The sequence below is a fragment of the Chanos chanos genome, chromosome 7 (assembly GCF_902362185.1).
Source record: "Chanos chanos chromosome 7, fChaCha1.1, whole genome shotgun sequence".
NCBI lineage: Eukaryota > Metazoa > Chordata > Actinopteri > Gonorynchiformes > Chanidae > Chanos > Chanos chanos.
Genome location: NC_044501.1, coordinates 34,152,990 through 34,165,489, shown reverse-complemented (window position 1 = coordinate 34,165,489; position 12,500 = coordinate 34,152,990). Strand labels below are relative to the sequence as shown.

The window sequence follows — 12,500 nt, the reverse complement described above, 5'->3', positions numbered from 1 at the left end:
CTTCTCGAACTTGAACGAAGGGGGATTAAACGTAATGAAGTCTTGGAAATGTTTTCTTCTGTGACTGGTTGAATGTGAATGGAGGTTGAGCAGGTGCGGGATCGCGCGTTTGCGAATTTTCACTTCTGTTCACGCTGCTCATGAATTGTTTCCAAAAAACTTGAGGATTAAGAACGCTTGCAAACGAAGCATCAAAACAACTTTGAAAAACAGTCGGCCAAAGCTGTTTGTGAGTACAAACATATTTGACTCCTCTCGCTTCGAACCACAAAGATGCAAAAAAAAAAAAAATGGGGGGGGGCATACATTCTGCTGAAACTGCATAAGACTAGCGACTCCCCATTCAAGCGTGCTCCACAAATGCTCCGTTCCAAAACTCCACGCTACAAGAAGAATGAATCAACACTGCTTTCGGAGGTTCGTTTCGGGGCAAACGTTCATAACTATTCTCTCCAACAATGCAGGCGCCTTTATCATGCTGTTTTTTTCTGTCCTTATGGCTATATGACTGTTTTTATATATATGATCTTACAGTAACATAAGATAAGCCCACCAATTTTACAGTGCTGGTCGTAGCTGATCTATTATCTTGAGAACAAACTAGTTAGAAAGCTGGCGGTTAGTCTAAGCACTACAGGTTTCTCTGTTTCACGGGTGGATCTAGAGAGATGTCTTCCTCCCATCTTCAGGTCGCCAGTGTTTCACGTAAGTCTCCAAAGTCGGCCCTGCTTTTTGCTTTTAATATAGCGTCTGGACCAACAGTGCGATTTCAAAAGGCAAAAGGTTTAATGTGCACTCAAGGACTGTGACACTGCCACAATTTCCACTTGTGTGAGGTCTGTGTAAGTGTGTGTAAGTGTGTGTGTGTGTGTGTGTGTGTGTGTGTGTGTGTGTGTGCGCGTTCAGTAACTAAATACAGGTAATCAATCTTCTTCGACTGCACAGTACTTCACAGTCAAACCAATGTGTTTCTCATCAATCTGTGTGTAAAATCAGAGAGAGAGAGAGAGAGAGAGAGAGAGAGAGGACAGGACGAAATGTGCAGTACGGATGAGGAATCGAAATATTTGTGCAAACTTAAGTCAGAAGTAAGAGACGCAGAAAGAACTGTAGATGATGACAGAGGACTGGGTCCTCCATGTTAAGTGCATATGTGTATGCATATAAATATACACACTGAGTACACATATATTTATATAATTATATGTTTACACATGTACATACACTCCTATATATATACACACACACATATTATATATATATATATATATATATATATATATATATATATATATACCCACACACAAACACACACACACATTATATATACACACACACACACACACACACACACACATATATAGATAGATATTTATATATATACACACATCCACACTCATATATATGTATGGGCGAGTGCGCGTATGTGTGTGTGTGTGTGTGTGTGTTTGTGTTGAAAGAGAGTTAGAGAGAGAAGGAGAGGCACGATGGCTGCACAATTCTTAACTGTCTGCCTTCTTAAAACACACACATGCTTTTAACACACTCGTGTAGGCAGTAGACAGACACAGATGCACACACGCACACGCACACGCCCTACTCCGCCCCGTGGCATACAATGGAGTCATTATTACAGTGCTGGATTCTCTGATTTATTTATTTTCAGATCACTGCTTAGTGGAAATAAAACAATCACAGCCACAGGACTGGGCCTAATTTCCAGCGGAATGGGAACCAGGTCGGTGAGTCCTCTTGGATCGACGAGCCCCTAGACAAATAGCCTCCTGTTATTAGCGGTCTGGTGGTTCCTCTAGATTTTGGGTTTAAAGGAATGGGAGCTAGTGGGAGTAGGGAGCCCACGTCACAAGAGAACTCATCCAGCCTGGGGGGGTGGGGGCACTCACCAGCACTGACTCTCCCGTGGGGGTGTATCGGCCCCGGTGGACATTAAAACTACAAATGTGCTCCAGCAGTCAAGACCAGAAAGACTGGACAAGGAGTGATAGCAGGGTTTTATCAGTCCTAAATACGACTGTGAAAAATGCCAACAGATCCGACCAAACAGACCACTGCTAGAGACTATGAGAGCAGAACATCTTCACGCGTAGAGACGTAGCAAAAATGAAAAGACCTCCAGGGACGGAGAGAAAGAAAGAAAGAAAGCAAAGCAAGAAAGAAAGAAAGAAAGAAAGGAGTGGGGGCAGAGACTGTTCTCCATCAGTTGGTAATCTATTATTTCATTCTTCCATTTGCAAATTTTAACATCAAAAACTCTCTCTGTCATTTTTCCCCCCACAAAACCACCACAGAGTAAAAAAAAAAAAAAAAAAACGAGAGAAAGGGGGGGGGGGAGGAGGGAGAAGGCTAGGGTAAGACAAGACTCCGTACCGAAATCCATCAAACCACTACTAAAGCTACAAATTAGAGGTACTGACCAACGATGTGTAAACAGACCGACAACATCTGTTTACGATGTTTCAAAGTACAAATCTGAACTTGACTCACAGGAACCGTGTTCAAAGTAAATAAGGTCGAAGGAGGTTTTATGAGGAACACCGAGTCAGGACGGACAACCCGAAGTTTTACCGGCAAATTCCTGAAACGATATTATTAGCCCCAAAACGGCAGAGGCCTGCGCGGGCAAGGAAGAGAAACGGGGGGGGTATCGACTTGTCGTCGGGGTAAGAATTGAGTTACAATAGCGAAAGGCCCGCGCCGAAATGACATTCTTACAGGGCCTTAAAAAGAAATGCGCAAAAACAAACTTTGACGGGTGGAATTTTTGGTTTTTGGCGAGTATCGTCTGGACAGCCACTTTGTCAGGAGGTTACTAAAGTTTAAAAACTCCGCTCTAGCGGCCGTGCCAACATTCCGCCGCTGCGGGAGAGATCAGAAAAAAAGCTGGCTCCCTCGCCTCCACTAGGCTTTGCTGCCACCTACTGGAGGAGAGCGTAAAGACATTGAAAAAGGGGCAAAACCGACGACAATTCAGCAAATGGGGGGGGGGGGTGAGCTGGAAAAGATGCGGAGTTTTGTCTCGCCCTGTTTAGAGTCAGAGACCGAGTGGGCAGCAACGACAAGGCGCAGGAGACGAAAAGAAACTGCTACATTCTACACCGCGGAAAGTGCCAGAACGTTCTTGTTGCCACAGACTGTGCTTTCAATAATCTATGTCAACAGAGAATGACCCCCGCCCCCCCCCCCCCCCCCCCCCCCCAAAACCCACCTCCAAAAAAAAAAAAGAAAAAAGAGAAGAAAAATCAAAGCCTTCCAAATCCTATGGAGATCATCTGAGAGAGACTTGGAACCCAAAAACACAGATGAGATCCACATTGCAAGCTAATGATGGGCTTAAAAATCAGCCAACACGGGCCGGATGCTCGTTCGTGACAGGCAAGGCGTTTAACAGTGTCCCTCTTCATCACATGATCAATGGAGTCTCAAAAGTTCAGCACAGCTCAGTAACAACAACTCCCAAAAAATAAATAAATAAATAAAGCTCATTTTAAAAAAAACGCAGACCAGGGGATCGAATTCTGGACAGCTTGTTTGGAGAGGACGTTGGCAGACTGTAAGCTATGTCTCAGAAAGAGAGCTGAGCTTTTTCACTCACTTTCTCTGTGTGTCTTGAAACCGAAAAAAAACCTTAACTATATACCAACCACCAGTCACGACCCAAAACACGGTCTTATATCTGTGGCTTTGACAACAGCTGAAGCCAGTGGCTAAAATGGGGTCCGGGTCGTCTCAGAGAAAGAACAAGGAGGCCCTGAGAGAAAGGAAATTGGGTCTGGGAGAGGAACAGATGGATGTGATAGGATCAACGGGTGGAAAACAGTTCAACACCTTCTGAACTCAAACAGATTGGATCCTTTACCGGGTTCCTGCTGCCGCTAACCAATCAGAGTGTTCTAAACTCACCACATTCTCTCAACTGCTCTGTAACCCAGGCACTGAACTCCTGTGGTCAAAGAGAGAGAGAGAGAGAGAGAGAGAGAGAGAGAGAACGTAGTTTGACATAATTAACTATCACCAGCCAGAGGCGACTGAAAGATTAGCGTAGACACCCAAGAAACTGTCAAGGTAAGAACCTAAGCCAATGTCCACTCAGAAAGTGTTTCATTATCTGTTTGGCAAAATCCCTCGGCCTGCTTAAGCTAGGGTTGGGGGTTGGGGGGCATTCTTGACCAACACTATAATTTGCGGTAAACACCTTCAGCTGACTATATATCGCCGCGCATTTTTCGGTTCTAAACCGTAAAACGTCTGCACAAAAAGTGCATCGACCGTTGAGTGATGAGTACTCCTTCCCTCTCTTTCGGTCTTGTTTTCCCCTGACAGTTGCAGACCAGCTGTGGTGGCTGATCTTCCCTCAGCCCTGAGCAGAAATGACATTACGGCTCAGTACCGTATCGTCCATCTAAACTAGCGTAGGAATAACGGTGACATAGCCGAGCGGCCTCCTTAAAGAGCGGTGACGTGATCGATGACACGCTGCGTAGTTTGACCGCCCGGCCCGACAGTGGTCGAGGGCATCGGTTTTGGGAATTTGGAAACGCTTGGGAAGAAAGTGGGGAGGGTTTCCCACATCACAACTAGTAGATGATGGAATACAGAAAGCATGTACATGGAGATGGGATCTGAAAAAGAGCCGTAATATCCAGCTGAGGTCGGTGGAAGCCCACCAAGAATGCTTGTGGTCCGCTCGCAAGGAAAAAAAAAAAAAAGAACCCGAGCGGAGTGACTGGAGAGAGAGCGAGAGAGAGAGAGAGAGAGAGAGAGGGAAAAATGAAAAGAAAGAGAGAGAGGAGGAGGAGGGAAGAGGATGGTAAAAAAAAAAAAAAAAAAGGTCTCCGTGAAAGATGGACAGTGCCTCCTGGACAGAGGTCTACAACTGCAGCTGTAGTCTGGTAATGACCCATCAATTTCTCTGCTAAGTGCAACTCCATGTGAATCATTAAGACTATTATTTGAACGGCCTTCCACCGCTGAGGGAAAAAAAAAAAAAAGCGAAAATGATTAAGGGAAAAGCAACGCTGATGAACAGATAGTTTAGACGACAACAGTGAATCTCAAACGTTGAGAAATGCCTCATTGATGAAGGGGGGAGAGAAAAAATAGAAATAAATAAAAAATAAAATAAAAGAAGAGAGAGAGAGAGAGAGAGAGAGTGAAAGAAAGAAACATCTGCTGATTCCTAATTTAAAACATCTCCGTCGTAGACTGATGATTCCGTTCGACCGAAGGTAAGGAGTCAGTCGAAAAAGAGCCGTTATAATGAGAAAACAAACAAACAAAAAAAAAAAACACCAAAACTACCAGAGTTGTTGCTTTTGTTCTTTCCTGGGCTCTTCGTCTTCGTCTCTCATTCACTCTCTCACGTCATGAATAATACTGCGTGACCCCACTAACTACCCCAGAGCATCCTCACGTGTACAGACTCCCTGACCAAGGCAACACACACACACACACACACACATACACACACACACATACACACACACACACACACACACACATACACACACACTGTTGTGGCCTTGGCCCTGCATTGAGAGGAATAGTTGAACCCTTCTGTGAAATCTTCTTGGCGTCTCCTGTGCCACTCTGTTTATTTACTGGGATCTGCAACAGCTTCGTAATGAGAAGAACTGGTAGTGATTAAGACGAGAGAGAGAGAGAGAGAGAGAGAGAGAGAGAGAAAACAGAGGGAGGAAGAGGAGGGGTAAAAACGAAAAGAAGAGCGAGGACACTAAGACAACATGCACGAGGAAGACAAAAAGTAAAGACAGACGAGAAGAGAAGAGAAGAGAAGAGAAGAGAAGAGAAGAGAAGAGAAGAGAAGAGAAGAGAAGAGAAGAGAAGAAGAAGGTTTTTTAGAGACCAACTTTTTGAACGCCAATCCTCCAGCACTTTTAAGAGTCTCTGATTTTGTCCCCTTGTCGCCATGTTGGATTAATAAGCGGTGAAGAAAGCAGACGGGATATTTGGCGTTCTTCAGCAAGATCGTACAATGTCTCTCATATGCCTCTTTTCCTTGATCTTCCCTCTAACGTAACATTCCGATTTTCAAACAGGGGCAGCAGCCATGACCCTGAGTTTTGTTACACACACACACACACACACACACATACACACACACAGTAAGATGCACCACTGTCCTCTGGCATAGTAACCACAATCTGAAACACTCTTTAACTCAGAGCAGATTGTCCAATTTTGTCCCTTCAGGGTCTGGTGGATAAAAGACAAGGACAAAGAGAAGGAGGGCTGGAGGAGAGCACACTGTTTCTTCAGAGGGGAAAAACTGATCCGTAATGACTGCCTTAACTACGGCTTCAAATCAGAGCTCAGCCAATCAGACGAAAGGTCTCCGCAAGCGAGGCTTACCCCTCGGTAACCGCTGTAACCACGCTCATCAATTCCAAAAATATTGTACTAGCCTCTGAAAAACGTGGCTTTATATATTCCTCCCCCAAAAACACGCCGCTAACACTCCAAAGATATTTGTGTGGACTTCTTTTTTTTTGTTTTTTAGGCATGTCACACTTGATCGTAACCACGAAACGCGCTTCAAAACTCTTTTACATAACAACTACCTAAACCAGGTAAAGGACACTTAAACGAACATATCTGTCGTAAAACAGAACAATTTCACAGCTGCTGGGTAGCATTAGTGTCTAAATTCAAAAGGCAGTTCTCGCTGCAGCGGCTCGTCACCTGTTTCATGGCCGTCTCTCCAATCTTATCCGAGTGCTTGCGGATGCTCTCCAGGAAGTCCTTCAGGTCGGACATGGACACGTCTCGGATATGCGTCCGCAGGCGGGGGATGTTGTCCGCCATGATGGAGCAGAAACGGTACTGCCCCGCCTTTGGAAGACAGGTCTGTTCCAGTTGTTCCAGGGTGCACAGCGCGGGGTAATACCTGTCAGCATCAGGGGTTACAGGTCAGAGAGATAACGGGCGAGACAGAGAGCATTGTCTTCCCTGTAATGTTCTTCTATTTACCTGTTCTCAGATCAGTTCGCTCCACTAAAGTGTTGCTACTGTATTAATGTTTTCATACATTGCAAACTGTCAGGTACATCGCTCTGGTTCAGCTCTGCTCCCCGTTCAGGGAGATCTGTGCTGTTTATTCAAAGGCTAAAGAGTCAATCAAATTGTCTGTTTAATAAACAACAAAAGGATTTCCAGTCTACTTAAAAAATAGTTTCAGTGAGTCACGGTCGCCATGCAAAATGCATATGATTTTTTTTTTTTTGAAAGGGTATTTTATGCATGCACATACACGACAGCAATGTACACACACACACACACACACACGCATACACGCGCACACACATAAGGTTACACAACATTCCTCAGACCCAGTGAAGAGTCGCCTTTGGCTGACCTCTCGACTACCTCAAGGCTAATGGCGAAACCAACGATGAGAGAGAATCAGCAAAACACGGAGAAGAAAGATAAATAAAACAAAAAAAAAAAAGAAAGAGAGAGAGAGAGAGATGGAAAGGAAAATTTATGGGCCGTGAGCAACTCATCTTCAGGTCAGGTTGAGGACAGGACTCAAGAAAACGTACTATCAGAAGTTCATGTGCCTTTTCCAAAAGCCTGTTAACACAACACTTGTGTTTGACAGACACACTCGCAATCAAAGAGCGAAACCGTTTCAGGTCACGAGAAAAAAAACCAAAACAAAACAAAAACACAAAATCTCACCGACCGACAATGAGATCCACATAAGAACTGACAAGTTTCTTTCTTCATTATCTTTTGACAAAAAAAAAAAAAAAGGAAAAAAAAAAAAAAACCTCTATCGTCTAAAACCAAACTAGCGTCTACGATGACACATCGTGCCGCCTCTTTTAATTCTCCGACGTGTTCTGACCTCAGCGTCGCGGATTGCACAGGTGCGGAGAACGGAGGGAAAAGCAAAAACGCGATTTGAGGATGCGTGCCTTCGATTCTCCCCTCATCCCTGCTCTTTCTCTCCGCGCCGTCTCTCTCCCGGCAGGTCCACGCTCCGGCCAAAAAAAACCCCCGACGCGAGGCTGTTTCTTTTCTCCTGTGGTCATCACCCTGTTTAAACCTGTTCAAGCAATCAGTCTCTCTCTCTCTCTCTCTCTCTCTCTGTCTGTCAGTAAATCTTCTGTCTTTGTAAGTCTGTGGGGAGGGACGGTGGCTGGGACTTGTCGGTCTGTAAGCTCGTGAATGATATAAGAGTCCAGGGGAAGGACGCAAGACACAGGGCAGAGAGACAGAGAGTTAGAGAGAGAGAGAGAGAGAGAGAGAAAGAGACAGAGAGAGAGAGACAGAGAGAGAGAGACAGAGAAAGAGAGAGAGAGAGACAGAGAGAGAGAGACACAGAGAGAGAGAGAGAGAGAGACAGAGAGAGAGAGAGAGACACAGAGAGAGAGAGAGAGAGAGACAGAGAGAGAGAGAGAGACACAGAGAGAGAGAGAGACACAGAGAGAGAGAGAGAGAAAGAGACAGAGAGAGAGAGAGAGAGAGAGAGAGGGCCGTCTTCAAGGGTTCTGGAAAACATGGGGCGTCCAACTCTCTGCTAACCCCAAAGGCGACACGGCTGCAGACTATATGACCCTCGGTTCCAGCGCATATAATTTCTCCGGACAAGATACGCTTCGAAAAAAAAAAAAAGGTTCTCGGAAAACAGCGCACTAAAACCGCGCTCGCGTCCGCACCTCATGCATCACGCGGAGGGCGTGTTTGGATTTAAAAGGTTTTCTTTGGAAAAAGGAAACTGTTAGATCCAAGTAAAATTTGACTCTAAATATAAAGCCATACACGCTAAAAAAATAACGTTTCTCTATAATAACAAAGCTGTATTAAAATATGTACTGTGTTCCAAGACATTTAACAACTGTTCAGTTCAAACTGATGCCCTGCGGTTTGAGTTCAAGGCCGTGTTTTCACATCGTGAACTCTGTCGCCATCTATCGGTGACCAGCTGCATGACAGGAGGGAAACGTTTATTTTTCGATTCTTGGCTTCGACGAGGGAGGAAATTAACTTTAGAAAATCGAGAGGTTAGAGGCTCAAAAAAGGAATGCAGCGCTCATTTGAAAGTCAGGACGTACCTTTTGGCCCTCATCTGTTCCTGTAGTCTGCTGTACATCTCGAGGACTGAAAAAGAGACCAAAACAGGAAAAACGTTGCCGCGGCGTCTGGTTCCCACAGTTCAAATGAACAGATTATTTGCAGCACGCTATTGCACAAAGAGATTATATCACCGCGTTTTCACATACCTGCACACAAGACACAGAGGTATAACACAGCAGCCTAACAACATCTAACACTATTTTATTGAAGGCTGTTTACAGCGGTTAGATATTACACAGTGGATTCTTCATGAGTGATCTAATGTGGCAGAGATTCAGTTCCTGAGGGGAAACAAATGAACCTGTAGCAGGCAGAAAAGCCTTGCAAGGCTCGCTCACGCACGGCCGTACGGCGATTTTAACAACTAAAAGTGGAAAAACAGGCCTAAGTTCTTTCTGTTCGGTGAAACAGGAGAAGACGACAGAGATATCGACCGCAAAAACCTGACTACGGTCAGGGACGGCGTCGAGCGTAAACATGAGGGTATATCACCTGGTAGGCAGTGTGTGAGTTTGTCAATGGTGGTGGCTATGTTTCTCTGCTGTAGACGACATTGTCTCAGTTCATCCATCGCATCCAGCAGCTACACACACACACACACACACGCACGCATACACATACGCATACACACACACACACACACACACACACACACAACAAAAGAGGGGAGACATTCACAGGCTTAATGCAGGTAGGTCAGACATAATAATGGCAGGTCATTGTTTGTATGACTCGTTCGTACGGTTATCGGATGAAACTCCGTGATGAGATCGTACCTGTTTCCCATCATTCTGTAGCTTTTGGTTGGTCTCTGTTACTTGAACCTGAGTAAGAGGAGGCAGTGAGTAAAAACTAAGCACCGTTTGAGTCAAAAGCAAAAAAAAAACTAAACTGGGTCAAAGTCATCTAGTCATGACAAAGCACCGGTGACTGTATCATAGGGAGGCGAGTTGTCACATGTCTGGTCTCCTCCTCCTGCCTCACCTTGAGTTTCTGGGCCTCCCCGCGCACTTTGAGGAGTTCCGTGATGGAGTCCACGAAACCCTGGAAGTGATGGTTGCACATTTTCTCAATCTCGCGGTCGTGGTTCCGGATCCGCGCCTCCAACTTGTCCATGAAGAGTCCATGCTCCTGTCCATCGTAAACGGACCTGTGAGAGAGAACGGGGAGAGAGAGAGAGAGAGAGAGAGAGAGAGTCAGAGAGACATACACACAGTCAGACAGAGAGATAACACTAATATATAGCAACTGCTTTGGAGTTGCAAGTTAAATACCAAGAAAAGACATTCATTTCATTTAAGATGCAGTTTAACCTACTACCAGCAGATGGCAGCAGAGCATTAAAAACATTGAAAACATCCGTCGCCTTGACAGCAATGAGTCATACAGCAACACTTGATGAATGGGAAGGTTGGCAAATTCATATTTGTTTTATTTCACAAAAGATTTCAATATCCTGGTTACAGGGAAAATCCTGTCAAGGTTATTGCCTCTCCTTCAAGGGCAAACTGCAAACAAAATACTTGCAGGGTGAACCACGAACTTGTAGACAGAGCATGTGACTGTGACCAGATGAAACTGACGTTACAGATCCTTGAAGATAGAGGAATCGTTCGATTTATGTCAGAGGCAGAGACGCCCCCCCCCCCCCCCACCCCCACAGAGGTGGATTAAACACACCAAGAAGAAAACAATGCCCTAGGCACTCCAGAGAGAGAGGAGGGGGGAGTGGCAACGCTCAAGCCCAGGAGAGGAGAGCAGAGGAGAGGGGAAAGGGCACAGGAAAAGCCCTGATTCAACGTACCTCCAGGACGCCTTCCAGGAGGAGTCGGCCACTGGCTGTTGTTTACTGGTTTGCCAATGTGAGACGCATGAGCGACCACCCACAGGCGCGCGCATGCACACACGCACACACACACACACAGACACACACACACATACTCAAACACACACAAACACACGCACCCACATTCACACACACGCACACACCTCTCACAAAACAAGTTTCTACGGTTTGCATTATTGCCAGTACCTGACCACATTCACGTAGATAAGATACACACAATAACACAATACATAATGTATGCATAGGCGTGCGCGCATGAGCACACACACACACACACACACACACTCACAAACTCAAACTCGCTCTCTCTCTCTCTCTCTCTCACACACACACACACACACACACACAAACAAACACACACACACACCTGAGTACGTCAACTACACCCTTCCTGTGGATCAGGAAATGCTCATCTTCAAAAGGCACATTTCCTTGACAAACAGCCACACACACACATACACACACACACACACTACACAAAAGCTGACATTCTGTAAGGCAACACACACACAGTTCATTCAATCTGGATCTCTCACTCCTCAGATTTTGAGACAACACTTTGTTATAACAGGAACAGAGAAAAAAATGACTACAAACGCAAATAGAAGATTAAGCCGGGTGTTTGCTTGGATACAAGCATCTGTGTGTGTGTGTGTGTTTGTGCGTGTGTGTGTGTGTTTGTTTGTGCGTGTGTGTGTGTTTGTTTGTTTAAGAGCGCAGCAGAGTGTGCTAGCACACCAAGAGTAAAAATCCCTGCAGCTGTTAGATCCAGCTGTATTCAGTAGAGACCCTCCCATAGCAATGACATAACTGTACTCCTGACAAAATCAATAAAATCAACCAAAAAAAACACACACACACACACACACACACAAATTAAAGTTCTTCTACTCACACAAATCAAGCTAACTCTGCTATTCCACCCCTGTTTCACTCTTTCCCAGCACATCCACTGACCCACTCTGCATTCGACTGGCCATCCTGTTCATTACGACTGCTCATCATGTTCTCTCTGGGGAGCAATTGAACTCTGTTTTTGATTAGTCATCCTGCATGGATGTCGGAGCTAAGTGCTTCTTGGAGCCAGAGCAGCTCCGTTCTGCAAAAACTGAAATCTGAGCCTCTCCTAGAGCCAGCTTGGAGTTCAGAACTCATGGCAACAAGAAAAAGCAAATTAATGAAAAAAAGAGAGAAAAAATAAAGAGGCCATAGGGAGCAGAGGGTGGCGGGGGGGGGGGGGGGGGGGGGGGGGGGGGGCTAGGAGACGTGGTTAGGGTGTGCGGGGAGGAGAAATACAGGGGGAAGTGTGGGAGTGAGGGTCCTGTCGGGGTGGAGAGAGAAAAAAAAAAAACCGTGTGAGAGAGACAGATATTTATTTTACTGAGTGCTGACCATCTATCGAAAGACCCAGCGTCAGCAAACAGGACCGAGTACGAAGAGCAGGGAACAGTATGTTCATGCGCTCACTCATTCCCTTTCTCTCTCTCTCTCACTCACTCATTCCCTCTCTCTCACTCATTCCCTCTCTCTCACT

The 12,500-nt window shown here is 45.4% G+C and overlaps 1 protein-coding gene across 4 annotated transcripts in view; it reads right to left on the bottom strand.

The window, feature by feature from the left end:
- Positions 1 to 12,500, bottom strand: part of exoc6b (exocyst complex component 6B) — an 82,646-nt gene that overhangs the window by 58,954 nt on the left and 11,192 nt on the right. For all 4 annotated transcript variants that reach the window (XM_030779858.1, XM_030779859.1, XM_030779861.1 and 1 more), the window contains exons 2-6: positions 10,105 to 10,270; positions 9,897 to 9,944; positions 9,613 to 9,703; positions 9,099 to 9,144; positions 6,721 to 6,925 (exon numbers count right to left, since the gene is read on the bottom strand). In XM_030779858.1, coding sequence (XP_030635718.1) covers positions 6,721 to 6,925; positions 9,099 to 9,144; positions 9,613 to 9,703; positions 9,897 to 9,944; positions 10,105 to 10,270 — 556 coding nt within the window. The remainder of the gene's footprint in view (positions 1 to 6,720; positions 6,926 to 9,098; positions 9,145 to 9,612; positions 9,704 to 9,896; positions 9,945 to 10,104; positions 10,271 to 12,500) is intronic.